General features: G+C 42.0%; 1 protein-coding gene across 7 annotated transcripts in view; it reads left to right on the forward strand.

Moving 5' to 3' along the window:
- LOC147017658 (uncharacterized) overlaps nt 1–26953 on the forward strand; it is a 158427-nt gene that overhangs the window by 5060 nt on the left and 126414 nt on the right. For all 7 annotated transcript variants that reach the window (XR_015049575.1, XR_015049574.1, XR_015049578.1 and 4 more), the window contains 5 exons: nt 1–74; nt 386–593; nt 6034–6390; nt 13780–13947; nt 18467–18550. The exon at nt 1–74 is cut by the window's left edge. Coding sequence is in view for 2 of the 7 variants with exons in the window: in XM_085847404.1 (XP_085703530.1) it covers nt 1–74; nt 386–593; nt 6034–6390; nt 13780–13947; nt 18467–18550 (891 nt within the window). In the remaining 5 variants the exon portion in view is untranslated. The remainder of the gene's footprint in view (nt 75–385; nt 594–6033; nt 6391–13779; nt 13948–18466; nt 18551–26953) is intronic.

Below are 26953 nucleotides of genomic sequence, written 5' to 3' on the forward strand. Positions count from 1 at the left end.
TGTTGGACTTTGTCTACACTGGTCAATTGTGTCTGGAGCAGAGTCTTGTGGGTCAGGCAGCAGGCATGGCTCAGGTATGCACAGTAAGAGATATGACAATATTAATGGCTGCATAGTTGAATTGATAAACATTTCTGTGATTTGTGAAAGAGATGGATGGATAGCAAAGCTGAATGGAAAATATGGGGGGAGTGGGCATGGGGGGAGAGGGGGAAGGAAGTCGATAATAAATTTTGGCCAATCACGTTTGAGTTACAGACTCTTTGCTTCATTGTTTTATTTTGTCCACCTTTGATCATCGTTTTTACAAAAGGATTGTATATACTAATTTCGCTCTTCTTTTTTGCTCTTGTAATCAGTTTGAAGATCGTGCTTATTTCTGCAGGTACTGAAAATGCCAGAGCTGCTGTCTGCCTGTGCTGAGTACCAGGCTAAAAGGCGGGTTGCCGTGGCTTCCAATGGCACGTCAGTGCTGGTTGTGGATCGGCCGTCAACCAGTCCTTCCAAACAAAGCGTGCGCTTGCGAGGTCGACCTCGTCGAATGTCTTTGCACCAGCAAGAGACACTGCAAGCGGACCTCGTCCAACGCAGGGGTTAGTTTCCTGTTAAATGGTCAAAATAATTTGTCAAATATCTTGTTGCGCAAGCTTAATACATTGTGGGATAAATGGGGACGGGAACGCGGCCTTGGAACGCAACATATGGACAAATATTTTATGTTTGCATTTTTATTTTATATTTTTGTAACTAAAAACCTCAGAGGGAATACCAAAACATGCATTTGCATTTGTTGGGTTGGTGTTCAGTTTTGTAGGATGAGGTTGGGGGGGGGGGTTAATTTTTTGAGGCCAGGGGATCATCGTCACCTGTGGCTATGTCACGGTACCAAAGGTTTGCATTTAAAGTCACCGGATGCATTTTCACCAAAAAAAGTGCAAGACAATCTTTGAAAGACGAACCCGTGTGCTGCTTTCTGTTCTGATCCTCGGAGAGTTACGTCCTGTTACCCATTTTCTTGTAGAAAAGCCCCATTTTGTCAGCATTCAACACCTGTTCAGGGGCATCACCTTTTTCTCTTATAAACACCAGGAAGTTTGGCTTCAACGGAGGATGTGGATGGTTGGCTCATTCACATGATACTCATGGCCGGCCGACGCGACACTCATCCTGCCGTGCAACTTGTCTAAAATCACGATATTCTCTTCTGATGTCATAACCTTATGAGATTTCTTCACTCCACCACCAGTGAGAGTGAGAGAGAGAGAAGAGAAGTGAGAGAGACTGAGACTTGAGGTTTCAGTGCCATATGCAGTACTGTATTTAAGGGTACACTATGTTGCTAAATATCGTTGAGTTGAAGAAATCTTGGATGCTAGCTTGCTCAACCGTGGTGACGTGCAGACTGAAAACGGTGTCGGTGGGAGATGATGACTGGAGACTTATTTGTGCACGACGTGGTCACAGCGCCGCATTCAAACCCACGTATTATCAAGTTTTATGCATGTCTGGGAAATAAGCATCGCGTTCATTCCCACGCTTACAAATGAATCCGCTTAGTGAAGACCTGAGTTAGACGAGGGTTTCTTGTATATCAATTTATTTTTTCTTGCCCATCTTTTTAAAGAATAAATAACTACCTGTCCTACTCCGATTTTGTCTCATTAAAAAAAAATTTCAGGCGCACGGAAGAATAGAATAATTAAGAATGAAGGTAGACGTGTTAACAGTGGGAAAGGAAGTAGTTTGAAATGGAAAAGTGTGGTTAAAGCCCAGGTCAATTTCTTTGTTCGGATGCAAGTCCTGTCCTGATTGAATGACTTCCAGACGTACGGCTGTCCTATTGGAGTAAAGCGTTTCTTAATTATACACAATCCTGTAATATGTACATAACCTATATTATAATGTTCACGCCAACCCGAGCCGGTTTGAATCTGTTGAGTCACTGAGCGACCACGTCAGTCCTCCACCTCAGAGACTTCCCGCCGGATCCTCGCATCCAAAGGCCGCGTTACCGAGCGGATTTAAATCACTGCGTTGAGTGAGTATCGTGCCGACGGCAATCATGGGGAAGATGTTCTCTTTATCGAACAACCAAAAATCCCCGTGATGTCAGAAACTCTTAACGGTACAAGGACCGTTACCAAGCTCTACAGTATCTCAAAAAGATTCTTTTTTGAGCCACCAGATGAAACCATCGGAGCAGGCAAGATAAGCCGGAGACCGCGTTAGGTTTTACATATATTGTGTCATTGGCACAATAAACAAGCAAACAATAAATATTTCCCTTACCCCCTACCTGACACTCGCATCCACGGAATGGATCAGAAATACACAATCACTTAACGAAATAATGTTATCGTGCATTTGCTCGACAAAAATAAAATAAGGGGAAGATGAGACATTCAACTTTACCTGGTACGTCGGGTCCTGTGAAACCCTCCGTCCGCATTAGTGGGTTGCACGAGCTGAAGGCCTGCGGCTCCTGCAGTGCATGGAGGTTTCCCCACAACCACGGTGGATGGTAGCTCAGTCGTCTGGCACCAACCTCCCCACAGTGCACTGAGATGTCAAGGTCTGTCTGGATCAGCACGGCACGCCCAGAATGCCCATGCCAGGTCCATCCAGAACAGCACGGCACACCCAGCACTCCAGCACAGCATGTAGGTCCAGCACAGTAAGCAGGTCAGTGAGGCACGAGCAATCTCCAGGGAGTCACTGGCAGTCCCACGAATCGCAGGCAGTCCCATGGAATTGCACGGAAAATTGCAAGCAGTCCCACAAAATTGCACGGAACGAGTGATACATCGCCTATTATTGCAATGCTTGGGGGTGTAATCCTGCTTTTCTCCCTTCTCGGAACCACTTAGATCACCCCGATTGGGAGAATTATTAGTGGTCATCCTTACTCTGACTCATTCGATATGTCCCCTTGATTGGTGACATTATCAAGGGGGTGGGATCGTATTGTGGCATGATTTGTGCTCAACCTCCGAGTGGTGGAATTACTGAAGGCCGTTGAACGCATTGTGATCCAATGCGTTACCAAAAACAAGTGCTATGCCGGGAACCAGTTTAGGGCAGTTACAGCCACTATTGCCATATGGGGAAAGAGAAAGAATGCGAAGAATACATGAAAGAGGCTGGGAAAATGGGTCTAAAAATGAACAGTAGGTGAGTCAGATGTCTATTACATACGCTGTGCTTGTCTATTCACACACAGAGTACTATATGCTTCACTAAACAGTTATTTAAGAAATTAGTGTCACTATATTATAGATTCTTTAGCCCCTAAAGATCATTTCCGCAACAATATGGATTGTTATATTTGTGGGATAGAGGCAGTAATTAGTTATAAAGCCTTATCTTCGGCTTGTGCTTATGTTGTCTTCGGACATCTCAAATGTTAGTTGCAGTATTGAAAATAATTGTTGAACAGAGGAAATACTGGGTGTACACACAAAGTAAGGCAGTACCAAGTAACATACATTACAAAGTGCCAAAGTGATACTCTAACAATGTTGAACTGAGTGGGAAAGAGCAGACATAGCTTCTGGCATAGAACATTTGTAGATAACCAATTATTATATGATACATGAGTAGACACCTGCCACATATTACATGTAATTATGTGCTGCTGCAAGAACAAACAAAGGCCACCTCTCCTCCTCCTTCGGCTTCCTACCCCCACCCTTTTCCTTGAAATGTCCCATCAATTACCACACCATCACACCCACTTCACACTCCCCCATACCTATGCCATATCCCCCAACCCTCCCTACATCGACTCCATATTCTTGTCACTGTTTATTCATTACCCCATGTTGTGTGTTGTGTAGTGTGTTGACCCCTGGTGGATAGTATCGGGCGTATGGATTGATGATAGCAGATTTTATGTAAAACGTCAGGTGATTTGCTTTTTCCATCAAACATTTTCTGCTAAATGCCGATTTTTCTTTATTTATTTTTTGCCAATATTCGAACATTTTAAAGGTGTTCTAAAAAAGAAAATTTATCTGACATTGAAGCAGTTCACTTGGGCTTTGCACAGACCGAAATGGCCTGCATTATTCCCAAGCCGTTTTGGAATACTGGACCATCATCCGTTTCAACACATTTTTATGCCTCCGCTGAAGAAGTCACCGGAGGCATTATGTTTTTGGGTTGTCCGTCCAGCTGTCCGTCTGTCCGTGATAGGTTGTCGTTTCCACGATAACTTACGAATGGCTGAAGGGATACAAGTCAAACTTGGTACAAATACGTATAATGATGCAAAGATGAACTGATGAGATGATGGGGGTCAAGAGGCCAAAGGTCAGGGGTCCCATTAGGGAAAAATTTTGTGATCACAGTAACTTGTGAACCAGTGATGGGATTTTGACCAAACTTGGTAGAAGTATATATTATGATGCAAAGATGAACTGATTAGATTTCAGCATCAAGAAGTCAAAGGTCTGAGGTCATGTCAGGTAAAAATATGATACTGGAGAACAACTGAAGGGATTCAAATCAAACTTGGGACAAGTACCGTATTTTCTGGTGTATTAACCGCACCCATGTTTTTCACCCTCAAAATAAATTAATTAATGTAACTGTTCATTTTATTTTCTGATCTAGATCTAAATACATTTGTACATTAACTTTGTACGGAACAAAGTGACCGAGGAATTGACATGCTTACTCCCATGTCCGCTTAATTTCGTCTGACAGTCTTATTCTCATTTTCATTAAGTTGAAGAGAAAAGAGGAGGGAATACCAAGAAGTTTTTATTTTTCTTATTTTTGAATATTATAAAGAGTATCTTTTTGTTCCTAGAAAGAGGATTCATACCAGAATCATACATATTTCTTCTGGATTTGTGGCCCTGAAAAGGGCCGTTTGGGTTTGATGAAGCTTTTCAGCTAAATCCCCGTCGAAGACTGCACGGAACTCCTTGTCCGAATCAGGGTAGAACAAGTCCAGGTCACCGTCATTTGCATCATCATCCTCCTACCCCTCCTCCTCCTCCTCCTCCTCCTCTACAAAGGCCTGCGAAGTAAGAAAGTTCGTCTGGTCGACGCAAGTTAGGAACCGCTGATAGAAACGAGGGAAAACAAAGGGAACCAAAGGAATACAAAATAACTGAGCAGCACTGGTGGCACTTAAAGTTTCCCCATCCCACGTGGCTCCTCACTCTCGTAACCTTCTTCTTCTTCTAGTTCTACTTCTACTTCTACTTCTACTTATACTTCTTCTTCTTCTTCTTCCTTTTGAATCCATTTCCTGCCCTCGTTTCAAAAAAGTACTCTAGGTTGATTGGTTGTTCCTCGTTTTAAACCACACCCCTGCTATGCAGCATTTCCTAGCATGACATCAGCATGTAAGGAACAAGCTTGGTGGATTAATTCTGCGTGCATCGGATGTTCATGTAAAAAAAAGAGATAGTCACCGCAACAAGTCCCTCGTCTATCCACCCCATCTGCATACGCACAATGACATCGGTTGGAAACTTGTCTTTGGCCAGTGTCTTCCTGGGTGACGGTGCTCCGTTATTGGACTCGAGCTTATTGTGAATAATTCTTTTGATGAGACGACGTGTTCTTCTTCTTTCGTGTTTCAGGGTTGCGAGGCTCTATATACACCACAAGGTGCGGTTTATACACCGGAGAACACAGTCGACGTCGAAGAGTGCCGTTCTCGTTCTCATTAAAATGAAATATGTGAAATTTATTGATGCTCGATTCTGTTTGATTGGTTTATATTAGCTATTGATAGGTTTATAGGGATTTAACAAAGTTTATTTATTTATTTATTTAATTACTTATTTTAAGGAAATCTATTTGACAAACAATTTGGTCTTACTACAATATTAGTAATTCGTACATCAGCTTACAATACATTGCTATTGTGGGATGAGTGTTTGTACAACTGTGACGTTTTCATGGTTTTTAATTTAAAAAACAAATTTGACATCTTAAACAACTGAATTATGTTTTCAGGTACGTGAACATTTAATGGAGTTTTATAATTACAAAAATACTTATCTTGTGCCTCAGAAGAAAAACATCCAGCGGGAGAGTCCTCCGCAGACGTCGAGTTCACGACTTGTTCTTTGGAGGGAGAGCAAGTAGAGAGTGAAAAGCGGAGTCCCACAGACGAGCAAGACGAGTCGAAGACTGTACGTCGCAGTCGCCACAGCAATCGACGAATACGTCAGCCGGCAAGGCTCACGGTGTACTCGCTGACTCGGGAAGCGGAGGATGAAGACCCGCGGGTCGACGCTGCTGCTGGTTCGACGCCGTGCGTGACGAGCAACTCGGGGAGCGGAGGCTCGACGGACGTCCGGTGCAGTTACTGCGGAAAGGTTTTCAAGAACCAGCATTTTTATCGAGTTCATCTACGTACCCACACTGGTTAGCGCATTGGAGTACCGTTTAAAATGAGAAACATCGGTTGTCGTTTCTCTCAGAATTTATGATGTCGTTTCTCTCAGAAAACAAACTTTTTATGATGTCGTTTCTCTCAGAAAACAAAATTTTTTTTATGATGTCGTTTCTCTCAGAAAACAAAATTTTTTTTTTATGATGTCGTTTCTCTCAGAAAACAAAAACTTATTATGCTGTCGTTTCTCTCAGAAAACAAACTTTTTATGATGTCGTTTTTCTCAGAAAACACTTTTTACGATGTCGTTTCTCTCAGAAAACAAAAACTTTTTATGATGTCGTTTCTCTCAGAAAACAAACTTTTTATGATGTCGTTTCTCTCAGAAAACAAAAACTTTTTATGATGTCGTTTCTCTCAGAAAACAACTTTTTATGATGTCGTTTCTCTCAGAAAACAAACTTTTTATAATGTCGTTTCTCTCAGAAAACAAAAACTTTTTATGATGTCGTTTCTCTCAGAAAACAAAACCTTTTTACGATGTCGTTTTTCTCAGAAAACAAAACCTTTTTACGATGTCGTTTTTCTCAGAAAACACTTTTTACGATGTCGTTTCTCTCAGAAAACAAAAACTTTTTATGATGTCGTTTCTCTCAGAAAACAAAAACTTTTTATGATGTCGTTTCTCTCAGAAAACAAACTTTTTATGATGTCGTTTCTCTCAGAAAACAAACTTTTTATGATGTCGTTTCTCTCAGAAAACAAAAACTTTTTATGATGTCGTTTCTCTCAGAAAACAAAACCTTTTTACGATGTCGTTTTTCTCAGAAAACACTTTTTACGATGTCGTTTCTCTCAGAAAACAAAAACTTTTTATGATGTCGTTTCTCTCAGAAAACAACTTTTTATGATGTCGTTTCTCTCAGAAAACACTTTTTACGATGTCGTTTCTCTCAGAAAACAAAAACTTTTTATGATGTCGTTTCTCTCAGAAAACAACTTTTTATGATGTCGTTTCTCTCAGAAAACAAAAACTTTTTATGATGTCGTTTCTCTCAGAAAACAAAAACTTTTTATGATGTCGTTTCTCTCAGAAAACAAACTTTTTATGATGTCGTTTCTCTCAGAAAACAAACTTTTTATGATGTCGTTTCTCTCAGAAAACAAAAACTTTTTATGATGTCGTTTCTCTCAGAAAACAAACTTTTTATGATGTCGTTTCTCTCAGAAAACAAACTTTTTATGATGTCGTTTCTCTCAGAAAACAAACTTTTTATGATGTCGTTTCTCTCAGAAAACAAACTTTTTATGATGTCGTTTCTCTCAGAAAACAAACTTTTTATGATGTCGTTTCTCTCAGAAAACAAACTTTTTATGATGTCGTTTCTCTCAGAAAACAAACTTTTTATGATGCCGTTTCTCTCAGAAAACACTTTTTACGATGTCGTTTCTCTCAGAAAACAAACTTTTTACGATGTCGTTTCTCTCAGAAAACAAACTTTTTATGATGTCGTTTCTCTCAGAAAACAAAATTTTTTTATGATGTCGTTTCTCTCAGAAAACAAAAACTTTTTATGATGTCGTTTCTCTCAGAAAACAAACTTTTTATGATGTCGTTTCTCTCAGAAAACAAACTTTATGATGCCGTTTCTCTCAGAAAACACTTTTTACGGTGTCGTCTCACTCAGAAAACAAACTTTTTACGATGCCGTTTCTCTCAGAAAACAAACTTTTTATGATGTCGTTTCTCTCAGAAAACAAAATATTTTTTATGATGTCGTTTCTCTCAGAAAACAAAATTTTTTTTATAATGTCGTTTCTCTCAGAAAACAAAAACTTTTTATGATGTCGTTTCTCTCAGAAAACAAACTTTTTACGATGTCGTTTCTCTCAGAAAACAAAAACTTTTTATGATGTCGTTTCTCTCAGAAAACAAACTTTTTATGATGTCGTTTCTCTCAGAAAACAAACTTTTTATGATGTCGTTTCTCTCAGAAAACAAACTTTTTATGATGTCGTTTCTCTCAGAAAACAAACGTTTTATGATGTCGTTTCTCTCAGAAAACAAAAACTTTTTATGATGTCGTTTCTCTCAGAAAACAAAAACTTTTTATGATGTCGTTTCTCTCAGAAAACAAACTTTTTATGATGTCGTTTCTCTCAGAAAACAAACGTTTTATGATGTCGTTTCTCTCAGAAAACAAAAACTTTTTATGATGTCGTTTCTCTCAGAAAACAAACTTTTTATGATGTCGTTTCTCTCAGAAAACAAACTTTTTATGATGTCGTTTCTCTCAGAAAACAAACTTTTTATGATGTCGTTTCTCTCAGAAAACAAACTTTTTATGATGTCGTTTCTCTCAGAAAACAAACTTTTTACGATGCCGTTTCACTCAGAAAACACTTTTTACGATGTCGTTTCTCTCAGAAAACAATTTTTTTTTATGATGTCGTTTCTCTCAGAAAACAAAAACTTTTTATGATGTCGTTTCTCTCAGAAAACAAAAACGTTTTATGATGTCGTTTCTCTCAGAAAACAAACTTTTTATGATGTCGTTTCTCTCAGAAAACAAACTTTTTATGATGTCGTTTCTCTCAGAAAACAAACTTTTTATGATGTCGTTTCTCTCAGAAAACAAACTTTTTATGATGTCGTTTCTCTCAGAAAACAAACTTTTTACGATGTCGTTTCTCTCAGAAAACAAACTTTTTATGATGTCGTTTCTCTCAGAAAACAAAATATTTTTTATGATGTCGTTTCTCTCAGAAAACAAAATTTTTTTATGATGTCGTTTCTCTCAGAAAACAAAAACTTTTTATGATGTCGTTTTTCTCAGAAAACACTTTTTACGATGTCGTTTCTCTCAGAAAACAAAACCTTTTTACGATGTCGTTTTTCTCAGAAAACACTTTTTATGATGTCGTTTCTCTCAGAAAACAAACTTTTTATGATGTCGTTTCTCTCAGAAAACAAACTTTTTATGATGTTGTTTCTCTCAGAAAACAAACTTTTTATGATGTCGTTTCTCTCAGAAAACAAATTTTTTTTTTATGATGTTTCTCTCAAAACAATTTTTTTTATGATGTCGTTTCTCTCAGAAAACAAAAACTTTTTATGATGTCGTTTCTCTCAGAAAACAAACTTTTTATGATGTCGTTTCTCTCAGAAAACAAACGTTTTATGATGTCGTTTCTCTCAGAAAACAAAAACTTTTTATGATGTCGTTTCTCTCAGAAAACAAACTTTTTATGATGTCGTTTCTCTCAGAAAACAAACTTTTTATGATGTCGTTTCTCTCAGAAAACAAACTTTTTATGATGTCGTTTCTCTCAGAAAACAAACTTTTTATGATGTCGTTTCTCTCAGAAAACAAACTTTTTACGATGCCGTTTCACTCAGAAAACACTTTTTACGATGTCGTTTCTCTCAGAAAACACTTTTTACGATGTCGTTTCTCTCAGAAAACACTTTTTACGATGTCGTTTCTCTCAGAAAATAAAAACTTTTTACGATGTCGTTTCTCTCAGAAAACAAACTTTTTATGATGTCGTTTCTCTCAGAAAACAAACTTTTTATGATGTCGTTTCTCTCAGAAAACAAACTTTTTATGATGTCGTTTCTCTCAGAAAACAAACTTTTTATGATGTCGTTTCTCTCAGAAAACAAACTTTTTACGATGTCGTTTCTCTCAGAAAACAAACTTTTTATGATGTCGTTTCTCTCAGAAAACAAAATATTTTTTATGATGTCGTTTCTCTCAGAAAACAAAATTTTTTTATGATGTCGTTTCTCTCAGAAAACAAAAACTTTTTATGATGTCGTTTTTCTCAGAAAACACTTTTTACGATGTCGTTTTTCTCAGAAAACACTTTTTACGATGTCGTTTTTCTCAGAAAACACTTTTTACGATGTCGTTTCTCTCAGAAAACACTTTTTATGATGTCGTTTCTCTCAGAAAACAACTTTTTATGATGTCGTTTCTCTCAGAAAACAACTTTTTATGATGTCGTTTCTCTCAGAAAACAACTTTTTATGGTGTCGTTTCTCTCAGAAAACAACTTTTTATGATGTCGTTTCTCTCAGAAAACAACTTTTTATGATGTCGTTTCTCTCAGAAAACAACTTTTTATGATGTAGTTTCTCTCAGAAAACAACTTTTTATGACGTCGTTTCTCTCAGAAAACAAACTTTTTATGACGTCGTTTCTCTCAGAAAACAAACTTTTTACGATGTCGTTTCTCTCAGAAAACAAACTTTTTATGATGCCGTTTCTCTCAGAAAACACTTTTTACGATGTCGTTTCTCTCAGAAAACAAACTTTTTATGATGTAGTTCCTCTTCGAAAACAAACGTGTTATGATGTCGTTTCTCTCAGAAAACACTTTTTACGATGTCGTTTCTCTCAGAAAACACTTTTTACGATGTTGTTTCCCTCAGAAAACACTTTATGATGTCGTTTCTCTCGGAAAACAAACTTTTTATGAATAAATTCCAATTCCTCTCTCAGGTTGTTAGAAGAGGAAAAATATCAGTTGTACAGTCAAACCTCCGTTCTGCATCTTCCAGCGAGCTTTTAAAAGTGAAGAAGTTGATGATGTTTGCATAAAAAGTTGAAATCTTAAATTGATTTACTTGTTTGATCTTTTTACCCCCGTCGTTTGACTCTTTGTCAATAGGAGGGATTTTTCAAATTTGTTTTCTCCTTCTCATCCTCCGCACATTTACGTCATTGCTGTGATTGGTCATCTGACTGTCCACAGGATCAGTAACCAATCACAGCTCGAGCGTTTCAGAGTTCCTGTCAATCATTGGGTTAGGCCACGCCCAGGCATGTGGTCAGTCCATCTTCACCATTTAAACAGTCACGCGCAAAGGACATGTCTTCATTAAAATATGGATAGATTTGTGTTTGTCATCTTTAACTGCAATGTCACCTTACATTGTCACCTTACATCCTGTCAAGCTGGCAGGAATTTGTATGTACATTTATTTTATCGAAGAAATCGACGTCATGGCATACAAGGGGTGTGGGGGTCGCACATAGTCGCCATCTTGTTATGTTTGGTAATCGACTGCGCAAGTATCTTCAACATCATATAGTAATCGACTTTTATTTGACACCCAATCATTCATGGTATTCATTCTTGTTATTTTGTTATTATCTGGTAATCGGCTGCCCAAGTATCAACATCATTTGGTAATCAGCTTTCATTCGACGTCGGGGTCGTTCATGGTGTTCAGCTTGTTACTCAGTTCTTATTTGTTCTTATTTTTCGATTAAATGTCTTGTTTTAACTTATTAATTTTTTTTTTTTGGTCTTGCGTTCTGGTGGACTGGAACGTATCTCATTGACTTGCGTGTGATAAACCGTTCGGCGTTTGCGATTTCACAATTCGCGGCGGTTTACAGGAACGTAATCATTGCGGATAGCGAGAGTTTGCTGTACGTGGACAGGTTGTCACAACAGTAGTGCTGAGTGTTTGACGTCCCTTAATGTCACACCTTCCTGACATTTTTAAATGCTGCACAGAAGCACAAATTGACAGAAATGCAATACATTCTATGCATTTAGCCTTATTGAAAGTACAATTCGGGCGTAATCGACAACTCCAACTTGACACATGACTAAAACTTAATATATATTTAATAAATATTGGGTTATATCCCTCAAGTTATTGAACACGAGCAGAGTACCCACTCTACAGGCGATCTTGTTCCAAGCATGAAACACGTTCTTCTGACGCATACCTTTATTTGGGCGTTGTATAGACAACTGACAGCTGCCTAAATTGCTCCTGAAAATAAATAAAAAATACAAAAACCCAGGTTACGTGAATGAAGCAAAAACATGCCGACTGCTTCTAATTCAAAACACCTCATTGCACTGGAAAATGTGGACATAGGAATACTGTACTGCAAAGGTTGGAGACTTGTAATATCCTCTCCCACCTAGAGGTGGCGCTACATGATACACATTTACATGGAGAATTTGCGTCCCACCCCCCACCACTCCAAGACCACTGGCAAAGATAAAAACACCCCTATATACTAATTGAGGTAATGCTGATCTTATGCTGCAAGTCTGGAGGTAATCGGCCCAGAACTGTAGGAGGAGTAGCGCAATAAATAAACAAACAAACACCGGTTATAGTAAGGATTGCTGTCACATGTACTTAATCCTGAAGCTGTTTTTATGCCTCTGCGACGATCGCCGGCGGCATTGCTGCGATAACTCAAGAACGGCTGAAGGGATCTCAGTCAAACCTGGTACAAATATGTAAATATAAACTGCTCAGATTATGGGGTCAATAGGTCAAAGGTCAGAGGTAAAAATTCTGTTACCGCATTAATTTGTGAACCAGTGAAGTGATGGGATTTGATCAAACTTGGTCTATGTGTATATTATGATGCAAAGATGAACTAATTAGATTTTGGCATCAAGAGGTCAAAGGCCAGAGGTCATTTCAGGTAAAAATGTGATACTTGAGAACAGCTGAAGGGATTTTAATCAAACTTCGTACAAGTACTATAAACCTCTGTTAATGCGTCCATCCATGATAGATTATTTGTTACTTAAAGGTCAAGGATCAGAGGTCACATTAAAACTCCTGTTAATGTGATACCATTGGCTATGGGATTTGAACTAAACTAAGTACATGTACCATGATACATATGTACAGATTAGATACTGTATTTTCTGGCGTATTAACCGCACCCCTGTTTTTCACCCTCAAAAAAAGTAGAAATATTGATCATTTGATTTCAATCTGTAATTAGACTCTAGCTATTGTCAATAATTCTTCTTTTGATGAAAGACCAGGTGGGTATTCACATTGATCATTTCTCATTGTGAATCAATCAGAATTGACAGGAACACGATGACAGTCGGCATAGGGGCCTATTGTCCGATCAACCAAAATGTGGAGACGTACATGTACTCCATGCACGTTTAGCCGAGACCGCCCCGTTGGGAACGTCCCTGTATCCATGGCACAAGAGTAGCAATGGTGGCCCTACATGTCGGGGTTATTGTGCATAACTCGACAGGCAAAAACGTGCAACCGAGATCACTTGTACTTGCATACATTTACATAATTATGAAAGTTCTAAAAGTCCCCTGATATCTGGAATATAGATCTACTGGTATGACAATTGGAATGTAATTTAATTTCAGCATTGAAAAATTGATTGTTTTTAAGACTGTTTGTTTTTTTTTTCCCCCCCTATACCTGTGTATTAACCATACCCCCAACTTTTAACGTTTTTTCCACCGATAAAAAAGCTCGGTTAATGCACCAGAAAATACGGTATTGAGGTCAAATGGTGTTGAGGTTTTAGGTCAAAGTTGGAGTAAGCAAATACTTGATGTCGATTGTGTTTGTGATATCCATTTGTTTTTTTCTCTTTTGCGTGTTTCAGGTGAACGGCCATTTTGTTGTAGCCGCTGTGGACGTGGATTTTCGCAGAAACATTCATTGCAGGTGCACTCACAGGTGCACACTGGAGAGCGGCCGTTCCAATGTACGCTTTGTGCAAAAGCACTCAGCACAAAGCACTCTCTTAGTGAGCACATGAGTCTGCACACAGGTGAGCAGGTGTGAGAACACTTGTGTCACTTTAATCTTTGGGACAACAAAAAGAGATTTATTTCGTTACTCGTGTAACTGCATTGAGGCGTCTCACAGCTGATGGCATATTTCTCTATCCCCAACATCCACATTTGTTATCATAAGTAAAATACCTGTCGAAATTCAATCGCTTCATGGTTTAGTGAATAATTACTCCAGAGGTGTATGAAGAGCATTTGAGTACACGTAACCTATTCAATCCTACCTTCTCAGGTTGATGAAATGTGTGTGGTGGAAATTGTGAGTGTTGAGGAGGATTGATAGATATAGACAACTGAGTAACATTTATTCGTGTGGATGGCCCCCGCTCAAAACCACAAGCCACGCTGTGCCAGGATCGTACCTGCCGAGGGAGTTCACATTGAAGATGACCAAAGTACTTCAGAGGTAGTTCCAAATTTAACGGGCGTGTTGAAACAACACTCTTGTTATCTCCCTTTTTTAAACCGATTTCTTTTTGAAGGATACTAAATAAAGCCAAAACGTTTTTTGGTTTTTTTTTCATACAAAGTCGAGCCTTATTCGAAGAGCTGGAACTCAGGATGCAACAGAACAAAAAGAACAGCAGAAAGAGGGGGAAACTCCATCATGAAGGCCGAGGGACGAAATAGACTTCACAGAAACCCGTCACGGTTGCCTGTCCAACTGATAATCCCATAAAATATACGGAAACCCCTTGGCATTAAACTCTCAAGTGACCATGAGCAGGCTAATTGTGCCAGTAAATGACCCAAAACCAATTATCTTCTTGCTGATGCATATACGGTAAACCCTTAAATATCGTGGGGGTTACGTTCCCAGAAAATGCCATGATATTCAAATCCATGAATGTGGAAACCAATTACCTATGGGAATACAGGGGTGAGGTTCCTGGGCTTCAAGGAAATACAGAGGAACGACAGCGGCAGCCAAAAATAAACACACTAGAGTGGCACTAGGTCGAGCGCATACCTCTGCCAGGCTGAACAGTTTATGTTTTGTATGCCACTGATGGGCCAGATCCAGATCCGGACCTGAACAAAAATCGAAATGGCTTGTTCTTGTCACCTACCCAACTAATCCACCTCGTTTTGTCATAACTTGTCCACAACTTTTTGAAATAATATGCCATACATCATTTTTGGTTCCATCTCTCAATGGTGAAGAATCAATAAAAAGTTATTGTATCTGAATCAGGATATTCATGAAAATTGAATCAATTCTTTCTTGTCACACACTCGACCTGTCTACCAAGCTTTGTCTGAATCCATCCGTAGCTTTTCGAGATATCGTGTTGTATGTTGTTTCGAGCCCGATCACCGAATGGTGAAGAATCGCTTAAAACCCAGATCCGGATCTTCACCAAAGTCGAATTAATTCTTCCTTGGCACACACCCATCCTGTCCACCAAGTCTCATCCAAATCTGTCTGCAACTTTTTGAGATATCCTGTTCACAGACAGACAAACGGGTGAAAACATAACTTTTGTCCACCTTTGGTGGCGGAGGTAATAAACATGTAAAATATACATATATTAGCTTTACAATATGTCTCCTGCTGTGTTGAAGCAGGTTGAACATTCAAAAGCAGATTAAACACAGCCCTTGCCTTCTATAATTTGTCTAACGCCCCCAACCTCTCCGTTTCTCTCTCACCTCCCTCTCCATCTCGCTCTCCCTCATCCTCTGCCTTTCCTTGCTGTACCATAGCCTTCACAGAGCACCGACACAGCTTCCTGAGCAAGGGTTTTTCTGGGTGTTTTGCCATTGCCTTCCCAGCAGTAGTTAGGGCAGGAAATTGAAATTTGGTCATGGTGCTAGCGATATCTCGTTTCATCTTGGTGAAGAACACCATGGGATCTTTAACGTCCACCAATTAATTCCGGCAGATGGGATGCCAGATTTAACATCCATCCGAGGAACGGCATACACACGTTGATGAATGACCCTGCCTGTGAAACATCAGGATGACAGTTTATCGCTGGGTCGGGATAATAACCCGGGCGAGACGGCTGAGAGGCAAGTGTACGTACCTTGATACCATCCTGCCAGCCCTAAAGCCCCCACAATTCTTCCCCTATTACCGTAATCTCTTAAATTGTTTCCTTTTGTAATCAGGTGAAGTGTTTCTTTTATATATCGTTCTGCAGCTCCAAAACCAACAAATAAATAAAATGAATGCACTCTTGCCTTGGCAAAGCTTATCCAAAGACATCACTTTCCTCGACCTTTTTCACTTGGTTCACCACTAGTAACATTTTTCCTTTTGGGAGCCATGGTTAAAAATTATTAAGGGCAATAACAACAAAAAACAAAGGAATTGATTACGATTGTATGCAAGATTACACCGAACGCAGTGTTGATGTGGAGATAGGTATGGTTCATTACTGTATGTGATGCATGTCTCAGTTACCATCTTCACCGCAGCAGTGCCTCTGATTTAAAATTATATGTGTGAAGTCAAAACTGTTAACTACAATCACCTTTCTCCATCCTTTTGCGCTTCAGTGTTATTAACGGTGCATGGGAAACAACAAAAGGCTCATGGTGGAACCGATAGATAACTGTCACAACTCAGCTCAAAAACTGCGATTGGACAAAATTAAACCCTGCAATAACTAAAGCGGTACAGAAGAGGTTGCCCGTGATTGATCAAACCCACGATCTTTCAGGGTTTACTGACAAAGACGTGGGTTTTATGGTCCCTGGTCGAGTCGTTGAAGAAAAAATAGTCGGAAGTAATAGCAAGGACCTGCATAACCTCTGCGGTAAAAGCTCTTGCTCGAGACAACGCCACATAGTTAATTTGGTGGTGGAGACAACAAACCGCTGCCTCGATCCCTGAAGCCGATCTTCACAAGGCCCGTGATGCCTATCGGCTCAAAATTGTTCTAACTGAACGTTGCTTTGGTCGTTTTAAACTGAAGGGAAAACTTATAGAGAGGACATTGCGATTGTGAATATAACCGTTCTGTAGATGTCTTTGGCATCACAAAGCACCAACATGGTGGCCGTGTGGTTTTATTTATTTATTTATTTGTTTTCAGGTTAATATTGTGGGTGGAGTCTGGCGAACTGTCCAACCAATGGGTGAAATGGAATATTACACACACAGGCGGATGGATGGACGGACGGATGGACGGATGAACAAGCGTATTTTTATATAGATGTGTATAAGTTGGGCCACCGATCAAAATCGAGTTATTTAGACTTCAGTAATGCATCAAGAAGATTGTTGTTAGATAATCAGTCGTAACACAGTGAAATTCAGGATGGAAACACATCTACAGCAGTGTAGAGGAACACTTGGAGGAGGAGAATGGGTGAGGGAAGAAACACAAAAAAATCTCAGCCCAGAAATGGATGTTGTAAACCTACAGCAAAAATTAACTCGGGACTGCAATATGGCAACAATGAGTCAAATGACCTCCATTTATTTGTTTAAGATCATACAGGATAGTGTGACCACTCTTTAGACTCAGCGGAGGCCGTGGACCCTTTGTGTATTAATTTCCATTCTGTACACAGAAAATTAATATTTAAGGGCAATCGATAACAGCAGGCTAGAGTTGTAGGTCCAGAAGGTGAGCCAGGGCAGCGCTGCTGATTGATGACCTGAAAGCCCCAAATTATCCAAGATGGTACTAGCTCTGTCAGGCGAGCAGCGATTCAGAAGCGAAGTCCAGCAAGGTAGTTTGAATGGGGGGAGATGGATCAAAGTGGTGGAGATGATGCAGAGAAGGAGGTTGGAAGTGTTGTGTGTGCAGGAGACCAGATGGAAAGGAGACAGGGCAAGGAGGTTGGTAGGATACAAGCTGTTGCACGCGGGTGGGGATGGAAGGAGTAATTGCGTGGGAATAATCGTATCGGAAGAGATCAGCTAGCAGGTGGTCAGAGTGGAAAGATGGGAGGGATGGATAGATATGGCGTGGGTGGTGATACAGAGGCAAATGGTGTTTGGGATGTGAATATATGGACCAAAAATGGGAAGGACTGTGGCGGAGAAGCAGGAATTCAGGGACGCACTGGAGAGCATGATGGGAATGGTTGAACTGGAGGTGATGCTGTGCATTGCAAGAGACCTCAATACACATGTGGGCAAAGCGGAAACGGGTAAAGAGGAATGTTTTGGTAAATTTGGTAGGGGAACGAGAAATGGAACACTTTCTCCATTATTTATCCATATCGGTCATTCCAATGAAGCTCAAATAACCTGGAACTATTAATATAATTGTTTTGAGGTTTAATGATTGTGCCAGATGAGAGATTGGAGTTTGCTGGTGACGTCTTTATCGCCAGGAGATAAATGACACTTGTTTTTCTTCTTTTCGTGTAAATAACAAAAATTTGAGGTTCCCAGGAATTTAATGTTAAAGCATTTTTTTTTACAAGAGAAGATGACATTTTTATTACGTTTAGAAATGAGGGATGAGATAAACTAGTCAGTTTCTTATTACATTATTTTATGTTGAAACTAACTAGGAAATTATGTTCATTCAGGACAGAAAACCTTTTCCTGTGAGCAGTGTGGACGTTTATTCAGCCAGAAGCGTCAACTGAGGAGCCACCAACGAGTACACACAGGTGAGATTACATGAGTACACAACCATTTGTTACCCAAAAATTTATCTAGAACTAGGGGGCAGGAGGGTAGGGGGTGGAGAAACGAGGAATGTGTGAAAATCCTCCAGGAAAAAAAAAGATGAAGAATCTGATTCTCGGAAGGAACGACGAGGACCAAAAAGAATACAAGGAGGTAGAATGGATCAAAATGCTTGAAAAAATATTTTTAAACACATCGAGGCAATGACAAGATTGACAGTGAACAAAGGAAAAAAATAATGTTGAGCAAAAATGTCATTTAAAAAGGCCTGTTCTCGATGAAGTACCCAAATTCTGCCAACTGGCTGATCTCAACAAACTGCTCAAGCTTCCATTGCTGTCATTCATGGAAAGAGTTCTGTGGATACAAGGATCACAGAAGGCAACACCTTCCAAATCCCAATATCGAAAGAAACACAACTGCCTCAAAAACACAGACCGACCAATAAAATACCCACCAGCAACATCGAAACTCTTAACAGGAATGGGAGCATTGATGTATGACCTTTCAACTGGTCAAAAAATCCTGAAAACGAATCAAAAATGATGCAGGGGGAACTTTCACGGTACTGGAGATCACCTGATGCTCAAAAAGCCATCCTCAAAAACGGCAAAATTGCAACAAAGAAACATAAATAAAGGTTCCAAACTTTCAACAGTGTGAATTTGACGAAAAAGAGTGTATGTACTGGTATCTCTCACTCGTGCATCATGTAGCACATGCAACCGCAAAATGATTGGCTGAATGGATGAGTCATTGAAACGAACAACATAACTGATTCAAAAGGAGCAATTTAAATCCCAGATGTTAAAATACAGTGAGAACCTTTTGTTCGATCTTCTTAGCTTTTGACCATTAAAGCAAGATGATTAATGAACAAGGACATGGATACAATCAAACTGCCAAGATGAAAATATGCAAATAAGTCATACATCAACTGTACTCGGATCTTAAGGGTTTTTTTTTTTTAACTCCTGATGATAAAACTAGCAGAATATCTGAAACTGGTTTATCAATATTTAATAGATATGTAAGGCTCGCAGGATGGTCTCGAGCAGTGGTTTTCAAACTTTTTTTTTAGTGGCGACCCAATTTCAGAACCTCTCTACATCGCATGACCCAAAAGATTCAAAACCCAATTCATAATATACAAGATATGATTTTATATGGCACATGAACATTTACTGTTTACGATGTTTTCATATGTCATGTCATGTTTTCATAGACGAGTAAACGGAGAATAGCCGACAGTATCCAAATAGTACAGTTGAATGTTTCAGAAGTTTAGTCCGAATGACATTTAGATATATCAGTGAGAAGGATGAGCCTGTTTTTCAGAAACCAGCTCCACCAGATGGGGGGAAAAGTCTAAAGCGCTTAACAGCTGCTTTGTCTGCCAGTAATTTTAGAGTCGCCAGAAATCCGCTGATTTTGTCATGAAAAATCATAAGGTTGGCATCTTTGCCTTGGAGGGAGCGGTTGAGGACATTGAGATGTTCAAAGATGTCAACGAGATAGCACAGTTCTGACAGCCAAGAGTACGACTCAAGCAACGCTACCCATGCCGTTTTCCCTTGTGTGCGTAGGAACTCCTTCAGTTCATCTTTGAGCTCGTAAACACGCAGAAGAAGATTCCCTCGAGATAACCATCTCACTTGAGTGTAGAATAGTAAATTCTTATGGTCGGCGTCCATCTCCTGGCAGAATAGCCTGAATAACCTAGTGTTGAGGGTGCTCGATTTGATGTGATTCACCATTTTTACGACTTCTGAGAGCACGCTCTGCAAGGTTTCTGGCAAAGTACGAGAGGCGAGCGCTTCTCGGTGAATCATACAGTGTACCATGGAGGTCTGAGGAGCCACCTCAAGCAATTTAGCCTTGAATCCAGAACGCACTCCTAACATTGCTGGCGTGCCGTCTGTTGTCGAACCGAGCAACTTTCCGAAGTCCAGATCATGGTCACGATAAAACTGCTCTACTTTCCCAAAAATGTCCTCACCTTTGGTGGTGGCCTCCAATGGTTTGATGAGCAGAGGCTCATCGACAAAGTTATCAGCCTTGATGAAGTGGACCCAGACGATGAGTTGCGTGTACGATGCGATATCAGTGGACTCGTCCAACTGTATGGCGTGCCACGGCGATTCCTTGATCTTCTGTACGACCTGAGCCGTTATGTCCAGACTCATATATTCAATTCTGCGTTGGATGGTGTTGTGTCAGATGGGTATAACTGCCAGTTCCTTCGCCACTTCCTCCCCAACCATCAGATACCATGTCCTTTGCAGATGGCAGCACGAGTTCTTCCGCAATGGAGTGAGGCTTTTTAGTCTTGGCAACATGGAGCGACACTCGATACGAGGCCTCTAATGCCCAATAATTGGTCTAATGGCATGTACCCTCTCTGTCAAGACGCGTATTCTTGAGTGCAAGAAGTTTCCTCTCAAAGAACGCTCTCTCCTTATCCTGATAAGGCGCATGTTTTGTAGTCAAATGCCTCTGCAACTTATTTTGTTTCATAGACTCAGTAGAAAGCACTTCGAAACAAATTACACACTGATGCCTCTGTGCCCCACTTTTATCCACCATGTGGTAAAATCCAAGGTCCAGAAATTTATCCTGGTAAGAACGTTCTCGAGATTTGCTGGTGGCCAGTGCTGCCATCACAAATAAGGTCTCAAGTTGTATGTGGAGACGTGAATAGACGTTAATGATAGTCAGAGTCTGAGTCTGAGAGGCCGTTGATCAAACCACTAATTTCCCGCCAAAATGAACCGCCCTTCAGCGAGCCCGCGCATCGGCTGGATCCCATTCCAGGCGTCATGTTGCGCCGGTTCCCATACTTTGAACGAACCGTTTATATTACATCCTGTAAAAGCGAACACCGATCGAAAACAGACAATTTTTTTTTCGCTGCAAGCGGATGCCTGCGACCCCATTTGGGGTCGCGCCCCCGGGTTTGAAAAACCAAGGTCTGGAGGTACGCACACTCACCTCTGAGCAATCTCGCCTGGGTTTGAATCCCGACCCAGATATAAACTGTCATCCCAGTGTTTTACAGGGAGGGTGTGTGCCTTTTCTCGGATGGACGTGGACTGGGCATCCCATCTGCTGGCATTAGTTGGTGGATGTTGAAGATCTCACTGTGTCCTTCGTGAAGGGTAGGCGAGCTATTGCTGGCACGGTGAACAAATTACCAATTCCTGCCTTAACTACTGATGGGAAGGCAATGTCAAACCAGCTAGTATCCTTGCCAAGAAACTGCTTCAGTAGCACCGACGAGCTGTCACAGCGTCTGGTACATCAGAACCAGAATAGTTTGAGCAGAGTAATCTGTTGATATATCTGCAAAATCTTCAATATCCGAATACCTGAACACTCATGAAAGTGCAACCCAGAAAATGATCAAAAAGGATGGCATAACGCAATCTGATATTCTATCTCGTTCTTATTTCTGATCCTTTTCTATATTTGATGATTCTCCTCTCAAGTCCACTTGTGTTTTGTTCAGTCCAAAATGTGACTTCAAGTTCTCAAGTTCCCCCCCCCCTCCCCCGAATCCCCAACCCCTCACAAACCCCAAGTCTCAACCTCCTCCCCCTAACCTGATGGCTTCAATCACCTCCCCACTACAAGCCTTCAAACCCCCTCTCTCGTCCCCCTACCACAGCTCCTCAATCTCCCCCCCCCCACTGTCTCAACTTTCCTCTCCCAACTCTGTCCCATCTTTGCTCTTCCCTCACTCCGAAACCCAACTCTGTCTTCTCCTGCTCGTAAAAGGGGAAGGGCATTCTTACATTGATCATTACACATGTAACATGTCACCACAATCACCGAGTTCAAAGTTGTATTATTTGAAACCTCATTGTTACTCATCAATAAATATCCATCTCAGTAAGTTTCTTGTATAACTCTTGCTCAGTGGCTGAAGCACTCAAGCAAGCACTTCATTCAAAAGCGTTGATAAGGAACGGCTGGCTTGATAAGTGCTAGCAAACAGCTTGGTAACTGAAAACATGTCGACAGCGTACATATAAAACACCGATAAAAGGACAATTTTTTTATTTCTCTCAGGAATTTCCCCAGCATCCCAACTAATTAGTTACGTGTGCCGGCATTTCTCAACCAAGCTGATTTTTGTCACATAATCACATATGTGAATTACATGTCCATGTACAATGCACATGTGAAATAGTTTGTTTATAAATCACACGCTATTCATCCTTGAAAACTTGTGGGAAAACCAAAAGTTTTTTTTTTTTTTTATGAAAGACTTCACCATTTTCTTTCCTCTGCATTGTAAAAACATATCTTTTTGGGCGGTGCATAATATAATGGACCGCTGCTGCAATCTCTTAACAAAACGTGCATTACCTCATTTCCTCTGCATGAGTTGTAATCAAAATTGGATTACCACGCAATTAAGCATATATTTAGAGACAAACATCACCCGTCGCTTCACTGATGAGAATACTGACAGACGGAGGAGATAGAAAGAGCGGGGGAGAGGTAAGAATGTGGGGAGAGCGACGCCTCACCACACGTCACTATATACTCCAGGAGGGGGGTGGGAGCGAGACCAAGAGAGAGGGGGAGGGCAATGCCTCAAAAATTGAATGGAAACTTTTCAGAGTAAATGAATTAAAATATTTTTTACCTTACTTCCCATTTTTCCCTTGAACTCGTAGTTCACTTGTCCCATTGGTTTACTCATTGTAATCCTCCCGTTATGTTAATCGTTCTTTTAATTTGGTCTTTAATTTAATTTACTTTGCCCTCCTAACTCAGAGATTTTCCCACGGAGAACCCGGCCGCAGGAGCCTTTGCAGCTATCCTGCTAGTTAATCATTTTTGTTACACTTTCGGCACATTCCTTAATCTTTTCTTCACTCGATATAATTCCCCAAACAGTAGAAAAAGTTAAGTTTAATGCTTTGGCGAATTTTTTTTTAACATGGGGATGGAGGGCTCACAATCTTGCTTTAAGTAAATACACTGAGTTACAAGAAACATTAATTTCTTAATTTTTTCAGATTTCACTCCAGATTTTGACACTTCATTAGTCCACATGCTCCAATCCACAAATCCGAAGACAGATTTAGATTATTTACTTTACTTCATCCATGAGAGGACATTGTAGTTCCAAGGCAAGGCATTTTTGAGCAGGCTGAAACAAATGACGGTTTAAGACCCCTGCGAGGGAGAATGGACTGACCCTGGACAAGCCTGTTTTTATTTATTCATTAAATAAGAACAGAGTTCAATTTGTTCGACCACTTTATTAGCGTGGAACGACAATAATCAAACAAGTATTGAACAGGTTGAAACACCCACAACATCCCTGGCTCCGGCTCAGGCTGCGCATGCGCACTGGCACAGGGGACCGTCGATATGTAGAAGTACCGTAAAGTACAATGTTCTCTATCTCCCTCCGAGTCTTTATTATGTTAATAGATAAAGGCTGAGAAAATATTAAGTTTAATGAATGAACAAAAGTTTATATCGCCCATCGTGTGACTATTCCATGGAGTAGTCCTTGTGCCAGACAGGCACGCTGGTCGCTCTGGTGGATCGGCGTTGACCTATTGCTGGTGCTGGTGGTGTCACATCGGGCCCCAGTGGGGATGGGGCTCTCGGTGTTTCAGGGGCCGAAGGTGGCGTCTGAAGGATCGCGCGCCTCGGTGTGCCTCGTCCTGGTGCTGCTGGCATGTCTGAAACGGGTGTCGTCTTGCACTGGGGTGTGCATACTGACGTCAGTGCCGGCGTGGGTCCCGTTGGCGTCGCAGATGTCACGGGTTCGCTGTCGAGGTCAGGCAGTTGGGGTGTTACAACGGGTGCAGGTACAGTGATGCGGGTTGCTAGATTATCATAGATAGACCGGGGTGGCAGCTGGTCATTGCGAACTGGGCTAAACTTGCGCAGGAATTTCCTGTTCCGAAGTGTGACTCTACCCGAGCCGTCGATCTTGATCACGTATTGGTCGTGTTGGCGTACCTCCACGATACTGCCTGTCTTGTCCCATTTTTTTGGGTGGAATCCTGTCTGGTTCTGTACGCGGACGAGGTCCCCTACAGCAAGTGGCGGAAGGCATTTGGTGTGTTCTGCCCAGGTGTCGGCTGTGCGGATATGACGTTTGCGAAGGGCCTCCTCCGTCGCTTTCAGGGTCTCATGCCAAGTGTCGTGCGGTCTGTACTTCCCAGGGATAATTGGGATGAAATCGCGTATCGGGCGGCCGAAGACACACATTGCCGGGGAGATCTTCGTGTCAGGGTCAGGCGTGTTACGATATTGTAGTATCGCTCTCTGCACAGCGTCAGTGTCAAGTTCTCCCTGCGGGCTGGTGTTGTCCGTGATAAGTCATTTCATTGTCTTAACTCCAATCTCCGCGCGACAGTTGCTGTGAGGGAAGGCCACCGATGACAAGCGGTGGTGTACGCCCCATCTGTGCAGGAATGACCTGGTCTCGGTGGAGGTGAACTCTGGTCCCCCATCCGACGCGAGCTCTTCTGGTGTCCCGTACGTCACGAAGGCGTGACGTAAGTGGTTTATGAGTCCGGCGGCGCCACCCGTCGACTTTGAGATGATCGGCCAGTTCGAGTATCTGTCCACCGTCACAAGGTAGAGTGCACCCCTGTGTACAAAGAAGTCCGAGCACACTGCCTGAAGGGTAAACGACCGGAATAGGTGGAGTTGGTGGCGCTCCAGGCTGTGATGGTGCCATCCGGTGGCAGTGTTCGCAGTTTTTCCGAGTGTCGCTGATGTCGGCTGACATGCCTGGCCAGAATACAGAGGATTCTGCGCGGGCGGTCATCATTGATACGCCCTGGTGGGCAGCGTGTAGGGCGCTCAGCACATCGCCGTGGAGTGAGGGTGGTATGACTACTCGGTCCTTGTATAGGATCACTCCATCTGTCGATGTAATGTTCTCGCGGTACTGGTGATAGTCGCGAATTGTCTCTGGCATCTCGATTTTTGAGTCGGGGATGCCGTTCATTGTCATTCCCTCCAATATGTGCATATCGCCATCGCTGCTGGTGGCTTCCCTGACGCGATCCCATGTTACTGATCGCAATGATTCGAGGCCCGCGGCACACCATGCCAGGTTGTCCTCCTCGACGTCGTCGTCATACTCCGGCTCAGTTTGGCGTAGGAGGGACAGGACGTCGGTGTGCGTGCTTGGTTGGAGGTGGGTCGCTATGGTGGCATTGTCATCTGGAAGGTTCATGAGTGGAGGTCGCGTGGTGCCAACCGGCCTGCGCGACATGGCATCTGCCGCCTTGTTCTTCATGCCCGGGATATGTATGATGCGGAAGCGATAACGCAGGGTCTTCTCCTTGAGGTTCCTGAGGCGGGGGTTGGGTATGTCGTCAAGTGCTCTGTCCGAAAGGAGTTTCAGCAGTGGTTTGTGGTCTACCGCAACGATCAGGTTCTCGCAGCCCAGTACGAAGTAGCGCGCCTTGTCCAAGGCGTCCGCGACTGCGAGAGCCTCGCCCTCTATGGGCGCGTATCTGGATTCTGCCGCGTGTGTAAATCTGCTGCCGACCAGGGTTATTTTCCATCCATCAGTGCAGCAGAATGGTCTAACTGGCACGCATCGGCAGTGCTTTTGAAGCAACCAGAATCCGATTCCCTCCTTCGACCAGTCCGTGGCGATGCATGTTGGCTTAGTTTTGTCAAATATGCGGACACCGTGTTCGATTTCTTGTACGATCACGTCTTTCGACTCGCGGAATATGTCCTCTAACTCCATGGACCACTGGAAGCGTTCTCCACTTTTCAGGAGCTTCCGGAATGGCTGCATTCGTTCGGCCATACTAAAGGCGTATGCCACCTGGTTGACAAGCCCGAACCACGATCTGACGTCGGTGATGTTACGCGGTTGTGGGAAATCGTGGATTGCTTCCAGGTAGCGGCTGCACGGTCGCACGTCGGTCATGGTGATGGTGAAGTCCGCGAAGTCCACCGTGGGTGCGCTGAAGACAAACTTCTCCGGGTTGAGGATGATTCCATTCCGGCCGCATATATCCAGCCATTGGACCGCCTGGAAGTAGCTCCCCTCAATCGTGTCTGACCATAGTAGCGTGTCATCTACGCACTTGGTCTTGTTACCAATGTCCGCGACGATCTCATCGTATCGTCGTGAGTAACCGTCCCCCGATGCCATATACCCTTGTGGGGCAGATAGGTACCGGTAGCGCCCCCATGGAGTGATGAAGGTCGTCTTGTGGGGGTCGTCCTCGTGTAGGCGGACGCTATGGTAACCGTTCCATGCGTCGAATACTGTCTTGCGCTTCCCGTTAGGTACGCGTCTCGCCTGGTGGAACGGGGATTGGGTGTGGTGGGTTTCACGGAACGCATGCTTGTTCAAGGCCTGAAAGTCGACGGTG

The sequence above is a fragment of the Eptatretus burgeri genome, chromosome 11 (genome assembly GCF_056783735.1).
Source record: "Eptatretus burgeri isolate ZD-2024b chromosome 11, Ebu_testis_v1, whole genome shotgun sequence".
Lineage (NCBI taxonomy): Eukaryota > Metazoa > Chordata > Myxini > Myxiniformes > Myxinidae > Eptatretus > Eptatretus burgeri.